General features: G+C 34.1%; 1 protein-coding gene across 1 annotated transcript; it reads left to right on the top strand.

The window, feature by feature from the left end:
* Positions 1-1,943: 1,943 nt before the first annotated feature.
* Positions 1,944-3,950, top strand: LOC100810021 (uncharacterized). The gene is made up of 4 exons (XM_006605124.1): positions 1,944-2,003; positions 2,888-3,070; positions 3,142-3,305; positions 3,884-3,950. Exons 1-4 carry the CDS (start codon positions 1,944-1,946, stop codon positions 3,948-3,950), a joined length of 474 nt encoding a protein of 157 aa, XP_006605187.1.
* Positions 3,951-19,170: the final 15,220 nt, after the last annotated feature.

Raw genomic sequence — 19,170 nt, 5'->3', positions numbered from 1 at the left:
ATGTCCTGGTCAAAGTCCGCCACTTTACTTTCCCGATGGATTTCATCATCATGGACATAGAAGAAGATGCGGAGATTCCTTTTATCTTAGGAAGACCCTTCATGCTGACTACCAACTGTGCAGTAGATATGGGGAATGGTAATCTAGAAATGAGCGTCGACGATCAAAAGGTAACCTTTAACCTTTTCGAAGCAATTAAATACCCAGGGGAACACAAGAGGTGCTTCAGGGTGGAGGAGGTCAATAAAGAAGACGTTGATGCTCTTCAAACCACACAAACTTCACTGGAGAAAGCTTTGATCAATGTTCTGGATTGTCTAACTAGTGAAAAGGAGAAAGATCTAAGGGCTTTCTTGTAAGACTTAGATCGTGAAGAAACCATTCCTGCAGGGGGAACCAACTTTGAAGAATTGAAAAGCGGGAGTCAATCCGAGAAGACCAAGGTGGAGTTGAAGATCCTACCCAACCACCTGAAGTATGTGTTCTTGGAGGAGAACGAGACCAAGCCCGTGGTGATCAGCAATTAGCTAACAGTAGAGGAAGATAACAGGTTGGTAGAGGTCCTCAAGAGACACAGGGAGGCAATTAGGTGGCACATATCAGATCTAAAAGGAATTAGCCTTGTCTACTGTATGCACAAGATAATGATGGAAGAAGACTATAGACCTGTCAGACAGCCTCAGAGAAGGCTCAACCCATCAATGAAGGAAGAGGTGAGAAAAGAGTTGCTCAAGCTTCTAGAGGCTGGGCTTATCTACCCCATTTCCGACAGTGCTTGGGTAAGCCTAGTCCAGGTGATACCAAAGAAAGGCGGCATGACAGTCATTCTTAATGAAAAGGATGACCTAATACCAAAAAGGATTGTCACTGACTGGAGAATGTGTATCAATTACCGCAAGCTCAACGAAGCCACAAGGAAAGACCATGTTCCTTTTCCTTTCATAGACCAAATGTTGGAGAGGCTTCCGGGACAGGCTTATTACTGCTTCTTGGATGGATATTTTGGATACAATCAGATTGCGGTGGACCCCAAGGATCAGGAAAAGATGACCTTCACATCCCCTTTTGGTGTCTTTGCCTATAGACGAATATCATTTGGGTTATGTCATGCATCTGCCACATTTCAGAGGTGTATGTTGGCCATTTTTGCAGATATGGTGGAGAAAAGTATCAAGGTATTCATGGATGACTTCTCGATATTTGGGCCCTCATTTGAATGTTGCTTGAAGAACTTGGAGATAATGCTACAAAGATGCGTGGAAACAAATGTAGTTCTGAATTGGGAGAAGTGTCACTTCATGGTTCGAGAAGGTATAGTCTTGGGCCACAAAATTTTGGCCCGAGGGATTGAAGTAGACCAGGCCAAGATTGATGTCATTGAGAATTTGCCATCACTGTCAAATGTTAAAGGCATCAAGAGCTTCCTAGGACATGCAGGGTTCTACAGAAGATTCATCAAAGATTTCTCCAAAATCGCAAGACCGTTGAGCAACCTGCTAAACAAAGATGTTGTGTTTAAATTTGATGAAGAGTGTTTAGCGTCCTTCCAGACCCTGAAAGACAAGCTCAGAACTGCCCCAGTGATGATCGCATCTGATTGGAGTAAAGAGTTTGAATTAATGTGCGATGCTAGTGATTATGAAGTGGGCGTAGTCCTAGGACAGAGGCAATACAAGACATTCCATGCCATTTATTACGCTAGCAAAGTTCTCAATGAAGCACAGATGAATTATGCCACTACGGAGAAGGAGATGCTAGCTATTGTCTTTGCCTTAGAAAAATTCAGGCCATACTTGGTGGGGTTAAAGGTAGTGATTTTCACTGATCATGCCGCCATCAAGCACCTCCTCACCAAAGCATATTCAAAACCAAGGCTGATTAGATAGGTCCTACTTATACAAGAGTTTGATATAGTCATCAAGGACAAGAAGAGATCCGAGAATATGGTGGCTGATCACCTCTCTTGGTTGAAGAATGAAGAAGTGACCAAAGAAGAACCAGAGGTAAGGGGAGAATTCTTAGATAAGTTCCTCTTACAAGCCACCGCAAGACCTTGGTTTGCTGATGTGGCCAACTACAAAGCCACAAGAATCATCCCTAAAGAACTTAACTAAAGTCGACAGAAGAAATTTCTACATGATTCCCGCTTCTATGTGTGTGATGATCCACATCTGTTCAAGCTAGGAGCAAACAATCTGTTGAGGAGGTGTGTTATGATAGAGGAAGCACAAAGCATCCTTTGGCCCTGCCATAGTTCACTATATGGTGGTCACCACAACAGAGATAGGACAGCAGCAAAGGTGCTACAAGCAGGTTTCTTTTGGCCCTCAATCTTCAAGGATGCTCATGATTATGTGCGTCATTGTGACAAATGCCAGAGAATAGGGGGAATTTCCAGAAGGAACGAGATGCCTCTGCAAAACATAATGGAGGTAGAAATCTTTGACTGCTAAGGGATTGACTTTGTGGGGCCTCTCCCATCTTCATACGAGAATATCTATATCTCGGTAGTTGTTGATTACGTGTCTAAGTGGGTGGAAGTCGTAGCCACTCCCAAGAATGATTTTAGGGTAGTGATAAAATTCTTAAAGAAAAACATTTTTTTTCCCGTTTCGGAGTACCGCGAGCCCTAATTAGTAATGGGGGAACACACTTCTGTAATGCGCAACTGAAGAAGGTTCTAGAGCATTACAATGTCAAACATAAGGTGGCCACACCTTATCATCCCCAAACACATGGCCAAGCCGAAGTTTCAAATAGAGAGCTAAAGTGAATCCTTGAGAAGACTATCGCATCATCAAGAAAGGATTAGGCTTTGAAGCTGGATGATGCTCTCTAGGCTTACAGGACTGTATTCATGACTCGCATAGGCCTGTCACCATTTCAGTTGGTCTATGGGAAAGCATGCCACCTATCGGTGGAGTTAGAGCACAAAGCCTATTGGGTCCTTAAACTGCTTAACTTTGATAAAGCTACAACTAGAGGGAAGAGAAAGTTACAATTACTGGAGTTAGAAGAAATGAGGATGAACGCCTATGAATCATCCAAGATTTATAAGCAGAAGATAAAGGTGTATCATGACAAGAAGCTACAGAGATAGAACTTCTAGCCAGGCCAAAGAGTATTGCTCTTCAATTCCAGACTCAGGCTATTTTCAGGAAAGCTGAAGTCAAAGTGATCAGGGTCATTCGTGATCGAAGAAGTAAGACTCCATGGAGCTGTGGAATTGGTGGACCCTACAGCAATCTCCCGGATAAAAGATGGATCGTCAATGGACAACGCTTAAAATTTTACAATGGAATCCAGTTAGAAAGATTAGCAAGCGTTGTCTACCTGAACGATCCATAAAATGAAGAACAACGTCTAGCTAAAGATGATAAATTAAGCACTTACTGGGAGGCAACCCAACATTTTTGTTAATTTTTTTTTCAATTGTTGCAAAAAAAAAAAAAAGTCCAACAATGTATATATTGATTTCAGGGGTGCATGAAGCAAAAAGGATGTTGGGCTAACTTTGCGATGTCCTAAGCGCGCATCTGGCGACACACGCGCTAAGCGAGACATCCTTGCTAAGCGCATAGGAAATTTTAAATTTTGGAAGGAATATCAAGGGATGTCGCCCTTGGCGCGCTTAGCGACCACTGCTCGCTAAGCGCAAGTGCCATAACTGCTGGCGGTCTTCGAAACTGCCCAACCCCTCCAACTTCCAGCTACTCTTATTTACTTCTTTCTCACTTTTATTTTCGTTCCCCTTACTTCAGTCTCATTCTTTTCTCTCCTCTCACTCATCACTTCCTTTCCTCTCACTCAAATCCACCGAGCTTCCTATTTTAAGGTACACTAATTTCTTTTGGTTCTGTGTTCATTGTGTTCTTCTTCGCAGGTACCAACTCACTAAGCCTCATATTAGGCTTAGTGAGAACGAGCAATCTGGATGGGAAAATGGATGATTTGGAATGAACTCGCTAAGCGTAACACAACGCACTGAGTGAGTTCATGGCAGCTGATGAACTTGTACAAGAGAGCAAAGCAAGCAAGCACACACTCAGTGCGCCCATCAAGAATAACGAGCCCGCTGAGCGTGCTCAAGAAGATAGAAGAACTCGCTTAGCACGCAACTCGCTCTAAGTGAGACTACAACGTTAAGCCCACTAGCTCAAGACTTGGCGCTAAGCACACACTGGCGGCTTAGTGCCAGATTTTTATTCTATTCTATTTATGTAATTACTTTACTATTTGCACCCTTATTTTTACTAAACCCAATCTTATTTTTATTTTTCAGATGGCCTCACGGAAATGTCAAGTGGTGCCCACATAAAGAAGGGAATCCACCTCGAATTCCTTTCACTTCACTTCTGAGACAGCTTGGCACATATATCAAGACAATGTTCACCTTCAGAACATTTTACTAAAGAGGAACGTGGAGCTCTCCACAGGCATATTTGATGAATTTTACAGAGAGCTCCAACAGAGGCAGTGGCACCGGGTACTCACCAAACTCCCGGAGAAGCAGATTGACGTCGCTCTGGTTAAAGTTTTCTACTATAACATCTTTGACTCAAAGGACAAAGCTCCAAAATACTACATGGTGCGGGGGAATGTCATCAGGTTTGATGCAGAGACGATCAATGACTTCCTTGACACCTTAGTCATCCTTGCTGAAGGAGAGGAATATTTGGCGTACTCCCAGTACCTACACATGTACTTGGACCACCAGGCCATCGTGGCAGCATTATGCACACCCGAAGAAGGATTCGTCCTGAACGTCGACAAGGCCCCATGGAAGCTATTGCGGAAGGATCTGACTATGCTCGCTCAAACATGGAGTGTACTTTCTTATTTTAACCTTGCTCCTACCTCTCACACTTTTGATCTTAATGTTGACAGGGCAAGGTTGATTTATGGCTTCTTCATGAAGATGGACATGGATTTGGACAACTTCATTTCAGGTCAAATCACGCAGATAGCCTAGTCCAACACTTCTCAATTGGGGTTCCCGGCATTGCTCACAACGTTGTGTGATGCTCAGGGGGTCGTTTCTGATACCCTGACCTTTGAGTCACTAAGCCCTATGATTAAGTTGGCCTACATAAAGAAAAACTACTAGAACTTCGTCGACCTGTCCATCACCTTCCAAGGGCACGTTGTGCCTGAGCCAGAGACGCAGCACCAGACGCCCCATCTCCAGCACAACCTCCTCCACCACCTACTGCACGTCGCCAGCCGCCATCCACCTCAATCCTAATGGACCCGCATAGTTAGATGATTCAGTCCATCTACCAGGGCTAGCAGATCATTGTTCAGGGTCTTCACAGACTCTCCATACACCTAGGGATGGACCCACCATTGACAACCCCAGAGGCCTTTATCCAGCAGGTTGCTTGGGCCAGGAGTCCAACCCTCTGCTGATGGGGGGGTGAGCCCTCTAAGGTCAGAGAGACAACTGAGGCAAGAGCTAGGGATGACATCATGGCAGATCTGGTGGCTACTGATTGGGGCCCATGGCCAGACTTGGGTTGAAGAAGCAGGATTTTATTTTTATGTTTTATTTTAAAGAACTTGGACTATAAATAAATGTTATTTAAATTCAATCATTATATCTTTAGTTTTATTTTATTTGTTTTCTCTCAAATAATTGCATGATATTTATGAAGTCACTGTTGCTAAGGCTTTTTCTAAAAGGACTCAAACACTTGAAATGTTGCATATCAATTTTGTGAAAATGCTAGTTCCATGAAGGCAGGCGTCAGTTCAAGTAGTGGAGTATGAATCACAACAAAGAGAAAAAAGGTTAGCATGTCTGAAAGAAATCATGGTATGGTAAGCCAGCAACTTTGTCTTGTCCCAGTGAGTTGTGTGAAACTTACTTGTGAGAGAACGTCTATTTTTAATTTCCTGAATTTGCATCATTCTTAGAGTGTTAGATTAATTACATGAGGTGGAAATGATCAAGGCCTTGTTGCTTTATTTTCAGCCACTTAGCCGAAAAACCAACCTTTGATAAAAATTTATCCCTTGCACCTTACTTAAGCCAAAATGATAATCATGTTTTTGTAAAACCCCTAAGCCTATTTTAATTATCTCCTACCTTGTTTTAGGGTTTAAGAGAGTATAAGGGTTTTAGTTATGATATGCCCCTAATTTGGGGGAGGGCTAGGGTAAAGATTGTCTAGGAAGATAAAACAACACACAATAAGGCACCCTCAAAAAGCTTTTGAGCCCAAATTTCTTTCCAAAAAAAAGGTGCCATAAGTTTTGTTAGAACAAATTGAGGCTGAAAAATAAATAAGCCTAGGATGATTAAGTAGTTTTTTTAGGATGAATGCTCTCTTATAACCCTAATTTTTGAAATCCCAGAAAAACCAGAATTTCTTTGATTAGTCGGGCCACATTACAAGCTAATAAAAGTCCTTAGTGATCCACCAAGTGTAAGCAGGATAACTTTAACTGAGATGAAGTGCAAAATTAGGAACATTATTTCTAGGTCGTAGGAATTTTAAACACTCATCCAAGACACTTTTGAGCAGAGAGAAATACTAAAGCCTTGTGAGGAAAAGTGACGCAAGCCGACCAGATTGATTTTTGCTACTGACCAATTCTATCTCAATGTTTGTTTATGCTTCCATTGCAAGATCATGACAATTGCAAGAAGTTCCAACTAAGGGAATTTGAAAAAATTGCAACAATTGAAAGTGCTGGAGCATTCAGAGCCTGCTCTCAATTTTAATTTTTGCTTGAGGACAAGCAAAGTTTTTAATTTGGGAGATTTTGATAATTGCTAAATATGAGTTGTTTTTTATACTAAAAATATAATGGAAATATCCTTAAAAAAGTTATTTAGTGGTTATTTATGTTTAATTGTTTAGAATTGATGTTCTTCCTATTCATGGCTTGCGGATATGAAAAGGAGGAATTAAAAGCCAAAAAGATGCAGAAAATAGCAAATATTTGAAAGGCGCAACCCAAGACGCGCTCAGCGCACAGCACGCGCCCAGCTCGAAAACAAGCATCCTCGCTAAGAGAGAAGAGGTGCGCTTAGCGCGAAAACACGCACTGGCGCTAAGCGAGAGGATGTGTGCTAAGCGCGAATATAGGTACCCGTGCTAAGCAAGCAGTGCAGGCTTAGCGCACGTACGTAGGCCCAAGTCCACTCCAACAACTTTAAAAAGAAAGTCAAGTCAAGGAGAAAAACACACCGAGTCTAAGAGTACTCTAATACACACCTAAAGTCTGAGAACTCTCCCTTAGGGAATTCTTTCTTTTCTCCCATCATTTTCTATTCCCTTTTTCCATCCCTTCTCCTACATCAGTTCTAAACCCTTTTCAAGTGTAAGGCCCCTTATGGCTATGAGAGGGAGAACCCTTAGTTAGGGTCTGACAGGCCTAAAAAGCCAAAAGATGTATTGTATGCTTCATATCTATCAATGCAAACAAGTGTTTTCTTTCCTATTATCATTTCTTATTTTAATTTCATGTATTATTCATCATTGCATCATCTTTGGGGGTTAGGTGCTCGAAAAAGGGTAATCCTTAATAGAAGTACAAGGAAGGTTTTACATGTATCAGTTTTAGGAATTAGTCGCTCGACAGAGGGTAATTTCTAATAGAACTAAAAGGAAGGGGTATCTTAATAAAATCATTGCTAGACATAGAGTGATTGCATTTTGCCCATGCATCAAAGCAACATCTAGAATTAGAACTTCATGCATTTTATTTATTGAATCTTTGCAAAGACATTTGAGAAATAGATAAGTAAGATAGGTTTGTCATTGTGAGACATCAGGGGCAAGTATTCTAATAGATGTGGGTAGGAAAAATTCACTTAATTGATAGAGAAAAAAAATCTAAAACAATACATCTTAGGCAAATAAGGCATGCTATGTCCTAACATTCTCATCCCATTGAATTCTCTATTATATCTTTTGTCTCTTGTTAATATCTATTATTGCAGTTATTGTTTCTTTTAGCTCATCTTTTACCTTATCTCATTTTTTTCTCTTATAAATTGGAAATTAGCCAACACAAGTACAAAACAAAGTCCCTGTGGAAATCGACACTCGAACTTCTGAGTCTTTACTACTTGGACATTTTGGTACACTTGCCAAACGGTTAACAGTCATGTACTATTCTATGATCATGCTAGAAGTATTGGTCCTGGCTTTGCAATGGCACGAGCAAGCATGCCAGTTGGAGTCTGGTGTGAAGGTATAATTCTACTTTCATTTATTTTGGCAGTATCATGTAAAAGGTAGATTAGTCTATGTCAAATTACCAATTAGTTTAATGGTTTTCTAACCATATGTTGTCTTTATATAGTAGGAAGCTTGAGTCAGATTAGGCATTTGAGAGTTGTTCACCCGTTGTAGCTAATGCCTACAATTTGTCTATTACTATCAGTTAACATGCAATGATGGCAATTGGTGTTTATTTTTTATCTTTGTTTTAGTTGAATATTAGGGTGTTAGTGTTACAATTCTCAAATGAAAAGAAGAAATTATCAAATACATTGTTTTAGCCAAATATTTTCTATGGTGTGTGTTGAATTGTTACTTTCTTTAAAATATTTATTGATTATTGTGCAGTTAGTTGTATTTCAAACTTTTCATTACTTTAAGTATTTCTTTTATTTGATAGTGATTACTCAATAATAATTTGAATATAATATTTTGTACTGTCTGGTTCTGTTTTCAATTTGCAGGTTTGGGTAATATTGACAAAGCAAACAAAATATTAAAAAAATGAAAAAATAACATTGATTCTTCGAGAATCGATGTTGTAATGCACCACACTATACAACATCAGTGTTGGTTAAACGAATGTTGTAAGCTGCATAACCACATCGGTTCTGGCCAAAACCGATGTTGTAAGCTATATTACAACATCAGTTTCTCCCAAAACCGATGTTGTTTATGCAGTTTTTACTTTTTTGTATATTTCTTATTATATGACATCGGTTTCCATAAAAATCAATGTTATGTAGTGTATGTTAATATCAGTTTTCAAAACTCGATATTAACATTGATTGATAATGTTAACATCGATGGTTTCAACATCGGTTAAAAATCGATGTTGAAATTCGAAAACAATCCATGTTAAAAGCTTATTTTTTATGTAAAATTGTATATGATTTCCTTAGGTAAAATCTTAAGTTTGAATTTTGTAGATGAAAAAAATATAATCAAAATGAGAAATTTTATTATAGGTTATGAATAAATTTTTTTAACAAACATTAATTATTAATAAAATTGATAAATATTTCATAGCATTATTATGATATTAAAAAAAATTGAATTATGTGTTGATGTGGAGATGCATCTATGCGAGCGGTTGCCACGCGCTATTGAATTTGTGTTATCTTTTTAAGGAACATATTCGTCTCATCCCAAAGTGCACTAACTTTCTAATGATAATCTTTGAATTGTGTTACTTTTCATTTACACACTTGTCTCAACTCAATTGCTCAAAAAACTTAAAACAGAAGTTGTGCAATTGAATTATAATACGAAAATAACTGTTATATGTATCTGTATTCATATGGATATAATATGAGCACATCATCAATTCTAACGCATATGTACCAGCTTTCCTAGGTGGAATGGGAATTGTTGCCAACACGATTCAGGTTCGAATGCTGATACCAAAAGCTGATGCAGTTAAACCAAAAATTCTAATGCATATGTGCACGAGAGATTATTTTTTATTGGTCAATGTTTGTTAATTAAAAAAAAATTGAACTCACAATATTTTTTTTATTCTTCTTTTAATTATTAAGTCAATAACTTTGTAAATTAGAGATTTCATACTAAACAATTAAATAAGTTAAAAATCTTATAAAAAAATCCATTGATGTTAAGTGACATAAAATGGGACAAGATTGTGTCAAATTTGATATAAAAAAATAACTCATTTAATAACTTTTTATGAAAAAAAAATTTATTAATTTGATTTTTTTATCAGCAAGTGTTCTTAATTTGATCGTTATAATGAAAGTTCTTGTTTTTGTTTGATTTTTCCCTTTTAGTTGAAGATCGAAAACCATGTCACGTATTACAGGGGATGCAGTTTTATCATGTGCTAGACATTGGTAAAACTAAAACCAATTAAAGTTGACCACCTAGCTATATGTGTGTTAAAAGCGATACAAAATTAAACACAAAAGAGCATTTGCTGCTGCAACTGTACGAATCTCTTCCATATAAGCCTAGCTAAGCTTTTGACTTCAAATGAAAATGACACACATTGGAAGCATTTAAGCAATTGATTGGTTCTGATAAAAAAAAAACTTTAGTATCGTGGAATAATTCTTTTATCTCGTCACAAGCACACCAGTTATTGGTTGGAAACTCATCGTTGCATTATGTCCTCAATTTGTTTATCCACTATATGGGGGGTTCCCATGATAGCAATAGAGATCAGGAATCTCGCATACATTATGTTAAAGATTAAACATGCGAGCCACTTGTGCATTTGACGAACCTTATCGTCCCTTGTAACCCTTTAATTTGATTTTCCCTTTTAGTTTGGAGACCGAAAGAGAATATTTTCAAAGCAGATTGGGTCTGATGGTGCCCTTTACTAAGTTAGTTCATCTTATGGAACCTTTTGACATTTCTCGTATGACACATATACGATTCCTACGATGAGAAAAGAAAACACGAATACGGTAGCATCTCATGATCATTCTTTTTTCTTTTTTTTCCTTTTTATTGGTTTATAGTTAAGAAAATGTTATCGTGTTGTATTATACTGTATTTTTTATTTATTTTTTTTTACTAATAATTAGTCCAAAAGTTTATGGATTAAATTCCCTTAAACAATGTTTTGAATTCGAATTTTGTAGATAAGAAAAATATTATTGAGAGGAAAAAACTTCACTAAAAGGTGATTAGACATATCTTCTATTAAAAATTAATCATCAATAAAGTTGGTGTATATATTATTAATATGGTTAAACAAAATATTATATATTTGTAATATGTTGAAAATAAATAACAGAAAAAATATTTTTTGTTTTATTATTTTCTTTACATTCAACAAAAGAGGAAACAAATAAAAAAATGTGAAATTTTCTTAATTAATAAATAAGAATACATCAATTATAAAATAAATATAAATCAAAATCTAATATATATATATATATATATATATATATATATATATATATATATATATATATATATATAACAGTTGTTGATTGTACCTGTCAGCACACATATCAAGCTCTCATAAGGGGATGTTTCACTTTTTTCTCAGAGTTTACAAAAGAAAACAAGATATTTTGCATTTATGCCTATTATATTGATATATCATTTATGTAATTACAAATAGTACAAAAAATTAAATGTGCATTTATGATAATTATATATAAAAAAGAAAAAAATTAAATTAACATTTTCTTATAATTTAATTTTCTACTTTATTTTGTCTGAAAAATTTCTATAATTTTGTTTTTTAAAATTTGCATTTATATGTCAATCATTATAAACTTTTTAGAGTTTATGTACGTTGCAAATATTATGCACATAAAAAATTAATTTTTATAAATATATCTCATTAAAAAAAATAAGCAATGAATTTTTATTATTAATATTATTTTTTGTTGAATTTTTAATATATTTTTGCTGGAAAACTTCAAATATTAATCTTTTGTGGGTGGCCTCCTGTAAGCCAAGAGAGCATTGGCCCCACCCCACAATTATTATTATTAGTAGTAGTAGTAGGGTTTCACACCATTTGTGTAATGTAGCATTTTTATTTTGTGTATTTCTTATTCAGTAAAATTAATTAACTTGTTTGAACATCAAAAGTGAAAACCCATTTACCAATAGGTTAATATCTTTTTTCGTGTTCGCTAAGGATATCCCCCGAATACTATTCCTTTAGGGCATAAAAATCATTGAAGTAAACTTTTATATAACTTTATATCTTTTGATAAAAATCTTTTTCACGTATATGGTCTGAAATCAAAATTTTATTAATATACTTAAAGTAGTCAAATAATATTTGCTAATTATGCCAGACATTTTAGGTAAGCCTAATATTAATTTATAAGAGTATGGACAATGGTGCTTTTATTGTAGCATAATTTATATGAGGTGTAGATAAGGATATAATTATGATAAATTAGATCCTTAAATTTTACAAAACTTGCAAAATTAATATATAGAAATATAAGTGTTAAAATTTATATTAAACTTTCATTAAATTCTAAAGTAATTTCCATACCATATGTTCAAGGACTGGTTTAACAATAAGTGATACTTAAAGTAAATTTTAAAAGAAATTGAGAAATTTTTTTTTACGAGTTAATTATATAAATTAGACTTTTTTTTACCAATATGTGTGGCCATTTTGTTAACAAATGTGACTTTTTGGTTTTATAAAAATTAATAGCAATTTTTTATACTAATAAACAAAGTTTAAGTTTTAGTTGCTGTATGCTTAGATCAATTATTTCACATGCCATGCCATAAACCTTATTAGTTATTACAACCAGCATATTTTTTTATTCTTTTATTCTTATTTAAACTAAAGATAATCTTACATGTATTTTTATTAGATTTATTTTACTATTTTTATCTTTTTAAGAAAATGTGTTAACATTTACCTCCTTTAAAATTTAGATTTGTCTTTTATTAAAAGTGTGATATACTTACCGCACATCCAATTCTTTCTGTGCATGTGAATGAATGATTATCTGGTTAACTTTTAACAATTTACTGAAATGGTAGCCCATACTTTTTACATTTATCAGCTTATTTCTTGTTCTTCATAATAAGATGTTATCCAGTAGCAATAATTCCTAAGAATTTCGTTCTTATCTTTCTCGCTGCACTCTCATTGTTGTTTAATTTTCACAAACAAAAGAACATTCGTTCCTTTTTCCTTACTTTCTAATATCTCCTCATCTGTCATCTCTTGCCCTTCAACCCCACCATGCATTAAAAGAATCCATCTTTCATGATTGATTCTCTCTATCTTTTCAGCTTTCGTTAATTTGTTCACGCACCCTAAATAGAGATTCTTTGCATGAAAGACTAAGGCAAGGCTAAATTATATGGAGATCAAAGAAGGGAGTTGCTATTCTCACCTGCATTTTGGTATTTACACCCCACGTGCTTTAAAACATGATTCCCAAAGTAACCTTCTTTATACAGTGGTAAGAGAGAATACGAAAAAATACACAATGCAAATATGTTTTCATTGAGTAAAGTATATAGTAAAAATATATTTTAGTTATGTATTTTTTTGCATCCACTCTTACACAATAGAAAATACGTTTCCATTTTAATATTTTTTTTCAAAAATCATTGTTATTAATTGAAAATCTTACCTTTTAAATTATTCTTGAATTCATTATGATACAATTCATGTTAATGATTGCACATATTACCTTTTTAATAGCAATAGAATTAATTGTGATATAATTATATTTTTAATTTTAATTTGAATTAATGATGGCACAAGTTATCCTTTTCAATTTTAATTGAATTAATTATGATAAAAAATAGTACAAGATTTAATTTTATTATTATTAATAAAGGTAATTCATATAATAATCAATTTGATTACTTTTATAAATGGTAACTTCTATCTAATTAATTCAATTTTAATTAAAAATATATATATTAATTATATAATGTGGACTAATATTAAAAGGTAAATTGTATCCTAATTAACTTAATTTAAATTTAAAAAAGATCATTTATATACCCATTATGATAAATTTAAAAGAATTCAGTTGTATCTATAATTAATTAGAAAAAATCATAAAATTTCACGTAATGAAAATTAATTTTTGTTGAGCAAAATACACAACAGAATCATATTTTCATTATATATTTTTTTGGAGCTCTCTCTCATACTACAAAACATGATTTCATGTGTATTTTGTCAATGGAATCATGTTTTCCTGAAAAGGATAATTTCATAAAAACAAAATTTTTAAAGCACATCGGTGTGAACAGAAAAAGTGAGGTGAAAATAGCAATTTCGTTAAAGAATGCCAACATCAATTAAATGCTACACTAAAATGGGTTTTACCTTAAATTTTAGAGTGAATAGGCATTTTGGTCCCTGTCTTTGTATCCATTTTACAAATTAGTCCCTATCTTTTTTAAATGTAAAAAATAATCCATATCTTTACATCCGTTATGCAAATAAGTCCCTACCGTTAAAATCTAATTTCCATTGTTAGTCATATGTCTATGTGGCAAGTCTTTGATCCCTTTACTTAGCTTCAGAGAAAGCAAGTCTCCTTCTCACATGAAAAAAATTAAATTTCAATGAATCAAAATAAAACACTCATTCAATTATGCATCTAAGGTTTTCAACTGCTGCAAATGAGGACTACATTGGCAGCTGCAACATTGTGGTATATACAATTTATGCTGAAATTTAGATATAGGTTAAACAATTTATGCTGCACGTATAAATGCTAAAAACAATAAAAATTAAATACAAATGCATAAGTAATAATCAAAAGTCATATATATGAGTAAAGTGAAGGAATCAAATAAGTTTAAGCCTACAAGGAATGATAAGCAAGAAGAAAACAGAACTGTGAATAGCTAGAGACAAAAAAGAAAAAGGCTTCACAGCTACTAAAGAGCACAGAAACTTACGAAACAAGGGTAAAAACTTCAAGAACAGATGCTTGGCAGGAAAATGCAGCATGGCCAGTAAACCCTGGGGCTTGGTTGGAATAATGTTGATGAACAATGGGTCTGATGGGATTTGGTTGAAATTGCAGCTGTAACACAAAACCACCACTACAATTTAAACCACAATTTTCATAATCGCGACCATTTGGGTTCTGTTTTTTTTAGAAACCCTAATTTGAGGAAGAAGAAGCAAGTTAAAATTGCCAACAATGCACCTCATTAACGGCGTTACTTTCAAATTTAACGACAAGGACTATTTTGTAAAGATAAGGACTATTTTTTATATTTCAAAAAAATAGGGACTAATTTATAAAATGGGTACAAAGACAGGGACCAAAATACCTACTCACTCTTAAATTTTACGATGATGCTTGAGTCTAGGGTGTTGCTAGGTGCACCCAACACCATTACTTGTGCACCCAGTAATTTAAGTGAAGTGGCAAAAATGTTCTTCACTTAAATTTTAAAAGTCAGGCTCCCTCTCTCTCTCTCGTCCAGTCTGTATGTTCCTCTGCAACAAGACTTCTTCCTCCTCCATCTGTGTAACGCATACGAATTTGTTAATTCGTATATAGATTGATTAATCTGTATAACGATACGAATTACCTAATCAGTGTGAGTTTACAGATTGATTAATCCGTATGATGGATACGGATTACCTAATCCATATGAGTTACACGAAATTCGTATAACTCATACAGATTGACCAATTCATGTAACTCATACGGATTAGGTAATCCATGTGCATTATATGGATTAATCAATCCATATAACTCATACAGATTATTTAATCCGTATGTTTTATTTTTTTAATTATTAATATATTAATTTCATTTTTTTATTTTTAATAATTAATTTTTTTATTTATAAATATATTATTTTGATTTTTGTTTTTAAATAGTTATTTTTTATTATAAATAAATAAATTATTTTGATTTTTGTTTTTAAATACTTATTGTTTATTTTTTAAATAAAAATAAATTATTTTGAATTATGCTTTTAAATAGTTATTTTTTTAATTGTAAATATATTAATTTTATTTTGTTTTTATATAGCTATTGTTTTTTAATTATAAATATATTATTATCACTTTTGTTTTTAAATAGCTGTTTTTTACTAAAAATAAATATATTATTTTGAATTATTTTTTTAAAATATTTATTTTTTAAAATTAAAAATAGATTATTTTGAATTATGTTTTGAAATATTTATTGTTTTTTTAAATTACAATATATTATTTTCAATTATGTTTTTAAATAGTTATTTTTTTTATTATAACTATTTTATTTAGAATTTTTTTAAAATAGTTAATCTATTTTTATAAAAATAATTGATTATTTTCATTTTTGTTTTTAAATAGTTATTTTTTTAATTATAAAAATATTTGTAATTATTATATATTAGTTTTTTGTAAAAAAAAATAAGCAAGGAGACATATTTTTTGTTATTTTATTTAATTAATTAATTGTAGTATTTTTAAGTTGGTTTTTAATAAAGAAGTTATTTTGATTACATAAAATTAATTAAAAATAGATTTTAAAAAATATATCTATAAAATAATTTTTTATTTATGAATTATTAAATAGTAATTGATTGAAGTATTTTTTATGTTTGACATAAACTGTTATAGTGGTTTAAATGTTCAGATTATGGTTAGAACCGGAGGTTTTGGTCGAACTTTAGGCAGGGTTATAGGAAAAGTCTTGGGGAGAGAAGATAATCGTGATTTAGATTAGGCTCCCCAGAGGCGAAGGCCCATTGCATCTGCATAGGTAACGGGAAGCTTCCCCTGTTGCTGAGGATGTTCATCACGTGGATGACACAGTTGACAAGGTCTTCCAACAACCTCAAGAAGAAGTTGATGCCCAGGGTTTTTCAGGTAGGCCGCATGACACATCAGTTCTGACTGGCTATGCTAATCATGTTGCAATCATTGTTTGGAATGGAGAGGTATTTATATTTTTAAATAAATTATATTTCAATAAGTATTTGTTATTATTGTTAAAAAAAAATTAGGAACGTCTTGAATTGAAGCTATCCTCCCATGGAAGGAATGTTCAGAAATTCGGGAGGCCTACTGTAGAGATTGAAGGGTTAGTTGCTGCCACAAGATTAAGTCTTATGATCGCATGTTCATTGAACACTAGCAATCGGGGACTTATATCGGCTTTTGCGGATAGGTGGCATAAGGATACTAGCAGTTTCCATCTTCCTGTAGGAAAGGTGACCATCACCCTAGATGATGGCCTCTTTGCTTCATCTGCCCATCACATGTGCCTTCCATAGCTTTGAGACTCTTCATGTTGACGAAGCGATGTTGTTGTTAGTGAAGTTACTCGAAGTCAATGCAAATGAAGTCAGAGAAGAGACAGTACAGTTTCATGGGGCATATGTACGACTATCATGGCTACAAGACATTTATCGTAGCAAATGTGATGTCGCACACTAAACTGTAGCAGCTCTAGCTTATCTGATGCATTTGCTAGGTTGCACTCTTTTTGCTAACAAGAGTACAACACACGTGCATTTGGTGTTCTTGGACGCCTTTCGAGACCTCACTCAGAGTGGAAGCTATGCATGGGGAGTTGTCGCCTTAGTGCATATGTACGATAATTTGAATGATGCGTCTAAGAGCAGCGGCAAACAACTTGCTGGATATATCACACTATTACAGGTAATTATAATTGAATTTAATTTTTTTTTGTTTTTTATTTTTTCTTTGTATTGATTTGATTTTTTTTGTTTTGAAAATATGTGCAGTGTTGAATTTATAAGCATTTTCCATCTGTTGCTGGGGTTATTACTACTGAAGACTATCATGAAAGGAAACCACATGTCTGCCGCTGGACCTCTGGGAAAGCATGACCAATATCGACGTATTGGAAGCATCTAGATCAATTGACGTCTGATGTTGTTTGTCGGATGTCTTACGGTGACCACCGTGCAGTTAGAGAGTTTGAGCTCATTTCTTGTTTTTTCGGACATATTCGATCGGGTCCCGTTGTTTTCATACACCGACCAGAGAGGGTTGTGCGGCAATTTGGGTATGTTTAGACTATTCCTCCACCCTCTCCGGGTTCAAGATTATGCTTAGAAGATATTGATGACAGATGGATGCACATCTCTGAGTATCTTGCACCGGTGGGTCAAATTTGTGTTGTGCCTAGACAGTGTGCATCATACTGCATCGATTGATTCTGCATGATTTTGCATCCCTTCATGAGGCCGCCAGAGCCCGAGGATCTAGTCAGGCATCCACCTATTGTGCAAGATGACACATATGTCAAACCAGATATGCCTCAGTACCTGGTGGCGACAACAGTTATGGAGGAAGTACGTGCACATGCATCTTCTCAGATGGAGCAACCTCGACATGTAGTGGTAACATATATATTCATCTTACTCTGAATTCATTTTATTTAAACATGCAATATGTATAAACCTTATCCATTGTTGTGAATGTCATAGCAGGCTTGTCAAGAAATACCTGAAAGGTTGGAGTGGTTGTTCAACCTAAGGATAGTGATTGAAGACACAGAAACATACAATGTCATGGAAGACTGCCTAAGAATCGCTAGAGGTGTGACTACGGATTGCAATGTATATGTGCGGTCACGATGAAGGCGGCGCATGGAAGACGCATGAAGACTTTTAGAATTTTTTAGGAAATGTGTAGACAATGTTTATCATTTTATTTTATTTGACAACATTTTTTTTACCAATTTTATTTGAAATCTTTTTTATATTACTATCGAACCACTTATATCAAATTCCGTGAATTAAACCATAAACCCTATATTCCACACATAACAAAAACTTTAATAAGTTTCGAATTAATCCTAAATTGTAATTGGTGACGTAACACTAAACCCTACGTATTATAGTAACCCTAAACCGTTCAAATGTAAAGTACAATACATAATTATGTGAATTTCCAATGAAACAACTATATATTATAGTAGTACATGACAATTACATAAGTACCTAAATCTTCACTCGTCACTTAAATCAACATCGTCAGTTTTCAACATCATCAAATTTTTGTACTACTACATTCTACTAATATATGAAGTTGGCCACTGCTTTGCCTGAGGATGACAATTCCTAGACCGTAACAAAACTAGAGGCGGTAAAGGACAACGATCTCTTAAATAAACCTATTACACATGCACAAACAATTTCAAATTATTATAACAATTAATTTCATAAATTAATAAATAGGATTATGATGAATCTACCTGAACAAAATGATTGACATACACATGATCGATACATATTACACGATGCACAGAAGAATTTGTTGGTAGTTGACTTCTAAGAGAAAAAAACGTTATGCTTTGTTGGAGAGACAGAAAAACAAAGATGACATTACACCTTGATGCAATGACATATCCTATGTCGTTTATATTCATCCACTTATCCATGGTAACCTGCATGTTACAATTATGATTACATTTATTTAAACTAAATTTTAAATAAAAAAATAACATAAATTACATACCATGGA

This window comes from Glycine max, chromosome 19, assembly GCF_000004515.6.
Source record: "Glycine max cultivar Williams 82 chromosome 19, Glycine_max_v4.0, whole genome shotgun sequence".
Taxonomy (NCBI): Eukaryota; Viridiplantae; Streptophyta; class Magnoliopsida; order Fabales; family Fabaceae; genus Glycine; species Glycine max.
Note: the sequence above shows the minus strand (reverse complement) of the source record. Positions and strands in the feature narration are given on the sequence as shown.